Source organism: Fringilla coelebs, assembly GCF_963513975.1.
Source record: "Fringilla coelebs genome assembly, chromosome: 15".
Lineage (NCBI taxonomy): Eukaryota > Metazoa > Chordata > Aves > Passeriformes > Fringillidae > Fringilla > Fringilla coelebs.
This window is the reverse complement of record NC_140041.1, coordinates 9,022,913-9,028,912: the sequence shown is the minus strand read 5'-3', so window position 1 is coordinate 9,028,912 and position 6,000 is coordinate 9,022,913. Positions and strand designations below refer to the sequence as shown.

At 42.2% G+C, this 6,000-nt stretch overlaps 1 protein-coding gene across 1 annotated transcript in view; it reads left to right on the top strand.

The window, feature by feature from the left end:
• Positions 1-3,253: 3,253 nt before the first annotated feature.
• FSTL4 (follistatin like 4) overlaps positions 3,254-6,000 on the top strand; it is a gene marked incomplete at its 3' end in the record, with an annotated part of 196,306 nt that continues 193,559 nt past the window's right edge. The window contains exon 1 of the mRNA XM_084215769.1: positions 3,254-3,559. Coding sequence (XP_084071895.1) covers positions 3,431-3,559 — 129 coding nt within the window. The 5' untranslated portion in view covers positions 3,254-3,430. The remainder of the gene's footprint in view (positions 3,560-6,000) is intronic.

Genomic DNA, 6,000 nt, shown 5'->3' with positions numbered 1-6,000 from the left:
CCAAAACTATTGGCTTTTCTACTTAATTTTGTAGCTTAGTTCTGTAGCACTTAACAAGTAATTAAGGATGTCAAAATTATTTTACCATCAATGGAAATGCTGTTTAGATAAGGCTGGAGCAATTGGAAAGGTTGATGGCGGGAACTAAGGACCAGATTCTTATCTGGTTTTAATAGCATCAGTTTGAATAGAGGTAATAGTTATGTCCAAATGCTTTCTTTTTGCTATAGCAACAGTCAGAACTTCAGGTAATTAAGTTCAGCCTACTTCTGATGTGAAGCTTGTTGGAAATCATTGAAAGCTATTGCAAACCAGTAATTTCTCAAATAAGCTACAATTAAGGTAGCCCTGAAACAAAACCAATAAGTGCTTTTGGCAAATGTTTTAATCTCATTGTGGTCACTGTAATTGAATTTGTAAAGCTTTTGTGTTACGGAGGAAAAAGTTGTGGGATCACTGCAGGATGTGGTTGTTGCCTGTCACAGAAATGCATTAAACAGTTTGTGCTGTTCTCCACTGAAATGGCCAAGATGCTCAGTCCCTGTTGTTTTTCAAGGTGACCCTTTTTGCTTGAGTAGCTCCCAAGCCTGTACCCTAAAACCTGTGCTTGTCTTTGGCTGGCATCTGCTTGTGGCTCTTCCACTAAAGACATTGCAGTCATTTGCTTTAAATTCGAGGCTCTCCCTGTGTGTGGGTGCCTGCCCAGACCCATCTGGCCCTGGGATGGGTGTTTTGCTGTGTTTGAGCTGCTTCAGATGACCGTGCATAGCCTGCTGCTGCTTACTTGCGGCGTGATTCTTGCTAGAGCAGTGCCAGCTGCAAGGAAAGCTGGAAGACTGCTCTAGCTCAGAGGAGGAAACCACAACCTTCAGGTAAACTTCATGGCTTTGCATAGTATATTCTTTATCACAAGGGCCAATATGTATTCTTCGAGTACAACTGCTTGTTTTATGCAGACATTTCCATGTGCAAGCTTTAATTTCTCTGGACAGTGATCTCCATACCAGCTCAAATCCAGCAAATCTGTCCCTCCCTCGAGTGAGGAAAGGAAATGGATAGTAAAACTTGCCTGAGCTTACAGTGGTGGTCTGGATCTATTCAATCAATTTGAATTTTTCTGTTGACTTCAGGGAGCTTTTAACCTGCAGTCTGATAGCTGTATTGTATGGTGTAGCTGCAGACTGGGTTCTGCAAGGAACCTTCCCTTTGGCTCAGGGTAAGGCGGTGCTGAGCTCTGGTTTAGGATGCCAAGTGACACGAAAATGCTGTGTGACTCCAGAGTAAGCCCTCTGTTGATATTTATGGTACATATTTGTTGCTTGATTGAGGCTATTAAGATATATAATGTGTATTAATGTGTCCTTCTCTTACTGTGACTGAGAGCAATTAGTGTGCTGTCAGCATGCAATAAAAATAAGCGATTTCTAAACTGAGTAAAGATGTTCTAGAAATCCTATTTATAAAGCAACCAGAGTTTCTATCAGGTAGAGTCTGCCCTTTCAGTTTCATCAGTGTTACAGATCCTAATCCAAACACCTTCATGCTTTCTGTCAGTTGTTTACTAAATACACGTTAAACTAGTGATTTCCCTGTTTTGCTCCAGGATTGTAATTTCAAGCGGGATATGATTCAGAAGTCTCTAGAACTGCTATGTTATTTGTTGTGATGGAATCAACTGAGCACACAAAATACCACTATTACAGGAAAAAAACCCCAAACCCTGTGAGAAACAATGTTGCTGTGCAAGAGCAATTCATAAAGTAACAATGTACTTGTCTCTTATTGATGCAGTGACTTCGGTTTATTAAATATTTATTTGTAGCCTCAGTAACATTACATCTGAGGTTCATAATTGGAATTTAGAAAGACTGATAAATTTTGATTTCATCCTGAATGCTGTTCATTTAGTGTGTTTACATTAGTGCCAAGAAAAGGCATTGCCTGAGCTCTGTGGGTCCTATTTGCTGTGCTCAGTCTGGTGATGGGGTGTCTGAGCAAACAAAATACCTAAGGTTGTCACTGCTAGTGTAAATGGCCACAGCTCTAAAATTAGGAGTGATGCACCAAGGCTTGGATGTACCCTGTGGCAAATATATGGCATGAAAACACTGTAAAATGAGTCTTGTCAAGACAAGGTATGTCATGGTGAGTTAATTCAGCTTGGCTGGATTTTGCCATTAGCAGGTAACCCTCCTTGTTCATGTGTATGGCTCCAGCCAGGCAGCAGCCTGTAGAAATGCTGTCACTTCATTAAGGGTCATTATGCTTCATTAATGGGTCCATTTTAGCCTTCCTCAGCCATCTCAGAAATGGTTCCAGGCCTGAATATTCCTTTGATATTTTAGTTGTAGAAAGTAATGACCCGATCTTGTGTTATTGTCATGGAGAAAGCACAGCTCCTGGTTAAGCTTCCAGGGCACCAGCGCAGGGTTGTGGTGTGTGAAACTCAGGAGTTCCTTCTGAGAAACTACATTGGTGTTCTTTCCAAATTCATTCAAAAACTACACGAGACAAGAACCACTGCTCAAAGTGCATGCAGAATTAGTGGGAATCCCTGCAGTGATGCTGTGTGGCTGTGGTGGGATTTTGCCAGGGAAATGGTGCTGCTCCTGAGTGGAGTGAGTGTGGGAGGCATTGGAAATGTCTCTGCTTGGGACAGAGGAATATGAGTGCAGAAATCAGACCCAGGTAGGACTCATCTCTGTCATGGCTGGAGAAACACATCAGCCCTCTTTAGCGCAGGGTTTGTTTTGTGTCTTTCAAGTTTAGGTGTGTTTGGTGACCATCTGGGCAGGTGTCCTCAGCAGGAGGATGAAGGCTGTCCCTGTGTGTCAGCTGTCAGCCCTGGCTCACCCTACACACCTGATTGTGTAGCCAGGGGGGCTGCCAGTGGCTGTGTCTGCTCAAGGCAGTGTCCCCCTCTGAGTCAGGGGAATAATGATGATATTTTCTGCCACATTGCTGGGAGCCTTCAGCAGTCAGAGAAGCAAAGGTGTGTGTCTGGCATTTTCCTGAAAATCTGCTGAGGGTGCAGGTGTGAGTCCCTGACTGTGAGTGACCCTGTGCTGCTGGGGGCTCTGGAGAAGGGATGAAATTCACCCTTTGGCTTCTGCAGTACCACAAGACCATGTTTTGATGTGGTTTGCTTTTGGCCACAGTAGTTAGAGAAATCCTAGGATTCTGGTTCTGCAGGTGCTATGTGGCAACAGGCTGGGATCAGCATGTCCTGAGGAAGATAATTTTGGGGTGAAACTACTTCAATATGGGGATTCATTGCCAGTACTATGGAGACTGTAGAGCTCCGTAGGCACTGAGTGTGGATGGACACTGTCAGCTGAAGCCTCTGTGTTACCAAACCTGAGCTGGGTTTTGCTGTAAGATGATTGTTCTATAACTGTTCCTTTTCTTTTGTTTTTTTAACAGATTTGAAATGATGACATCAAGGAGCTTTTGGTGCTCTCTTGTACTGCTGGGGGTTTTCCCACTGGTCACAAGGGGATGGATGGATGTGGACCAGAGCAGGAGCCTGTATGCAGATGTGGGGAGGTTGCATCAAGAGGTACTGTACACCAGCTGCTGCTGCAGCTACAGCTCTTGGGTTTCTGTTCTTGGGCTGTGGGCAGGCTCTCCATATTGCAAACAGAAAACAAGTGTGGGCTTATCCATGTATATTTGTATTAAACACCTCCTGAGGAGGTCAGTGAAAAACAGGGAAACAGAAACTCTTACACTTACTGGGTATATTGACATCATCTGGAAGTGAAATTGTGCATCTGGCTGTTGTGGAGATGCTGTCTTTGCCCCAAAGACTTTACAGTGTGTGGTGTCCTGGGGCTGCTGACATCAGTGAAGCTAAATTTAACAAACAAACTGTCCTGACTCTTCACTTGGATCAGTGGACATTTAGGTGAAACCTAAAAAAAGCTCTTTTGAAGGAAAGCTGAGCCAAAGGTGGTTCTGAGAGAATCAGCAAAATTACTGCCCAAAGTCCTTCCCTCCAGACTTACTGATGTGACACCTCTCTGAAGCACAGAGGAGTAGAGAAGGGAGCAGGGAGCAGTGGCTGTAGCGAGCAGTGATCTCTGTCCCCCCCAGTGCCCCTCTTGCTGGGGCAGGAGAGCAGCCCTGCTCAGGGCTCAGTCCTGGGCTCAGGCAGTGCAGAAGCAGCTGAGCCTGTTTCCAGCCCTGAAGGTGACAGTGGTGGCTGCTGTCACAGGGCTGTGCCTGGAGCAGTCCCTGTCCCAGCAGTGTCAGAGCAGCTGTCCCTGCGGGACGCTGGATTTCAGAGCCAGGGCTCAGCGCTGCTTGTGGCACAGATGTACACTCACTCAGATTTTCACAAGTCTTAGGCTGAGACGTGTGAATAAAGCCACAAAAATCTAGAACTGTGACTTTGTTGAGCTGTAAATGATGAATGAATGCTGAAACAATTTTAGCTATTTAATTAGTTCCTGTATGTTCCCTAAATGGTTGCTCAAATGTCTGAAAGTGAGAGATGGTGCAGAAGGACAGGAAAAGGACACTTGGCTATTTTTTAGCTGCCATTGCCTTGAACACTGATGTGCTGGCAGACACATCAGTCAGTGCCAGGCTAATGATAAGCCCTTGATGGATTCATGTTGCAATTGGATCTATTTAAGCCTCTGGATCTGGTTGTAGTTGGAGGATCCCATTTCTCCCAGTCACACTCTGTCTACAAATAACCAGTTATCTGCACTGTAGTTTAAGCCAATTAAAAAAGTGCTTTTTGCTGCTTAGCAGGGCTCAAAAGTAATTTCAATGGTGTGTTGGATGTTCTGCAGCTGTGAGGTCTGTTTAAGGGATGCTGTGTCCTTGAGGTATCCAACCTCTGTTCTGTAAAAGGGAGCAACAGCTCCCTTCCACACCTCCACTGTTATTTTGCTGCTGTGTAGGCTCAGGTAGTACACTGGCACTTTGTTAAACCTGTTCTTGCAGAATCTCTGATCAATTTTGCTTTATTATTAAAAATTATTAAATATTTTGCATGCTTGTGCAGTTAAAAAAAGTCTCATTCTTTACTAATGCACATTAGTTCTGATTTTCTTAAGAAAGTTGCTCTGAGGAATTAAATTCGTTACTCAATTTACTTTAACATAAATCATAGAATTATTATATTGCTTGAAAGACATTAATTCATTTGATCTTTCTCTAAAGACCATAATGTTATTGTACCAATTACTTGATCTTGCTTGAGGTGGAAGGATCTCAGCTTAAAATGTATTTGCTCAGGTTTGCACAAAATTTAACGAGTATGAATATTAAAATTATGAATTTACAAAGAATGCTGTTAAACTACATTCAAGAAATGTAAGTTACAAATCAGATTTGTGAAAAAAGTATCTGTGCAGAAAACTTGTTTCCACAACAAATAGTGTTTATACAGTGTGGCACCAAACACCAAAATTAATCTGAAAGCTCTGAGTATAGCTTTCAGATAGGTCAGTGAAATTGAGATAATCACCTTTTGAGAGTAAACAGCAGTTACTTTCTCTTTCAGAAAATAGTTACCCATAATGCCTTTCTAGTCACCTGAAATCCTTTTCTAGCATTATAAGGTTTTGTTCAGTTTGGAGCTCCTTATCTGTGAGAAGTTTTTCAGGTTCCAAATTTTATGGTTTGATTTATATATAGATCTATTAACATGCATTTAAAAATATTGAATCACAGCTAGAAATGCTTCTAGCAAGCCACTAAAACTGCTTTAAAAATGAGTAAAATGTTAATTTACAGGTCAAATAATTTTTAAGTCTGCTCTGATGGAAAATTCCTGTGGACCTCATCAAAGCATATACGTGGGTATGGGTCACTGACCTTCACTAATACTTGCTCTGATCTACATAGGAACAAGTTTACTGAATCAAAAACATTGCCTAATTTATGTTCAGATTGCTAAATCAATTTCTTCATGGTATGTGGTAGAATTATCACAGCTGTGCTTTGAATTTATTAAAGAAAATAAGACTACAAGGCTTTGTGATC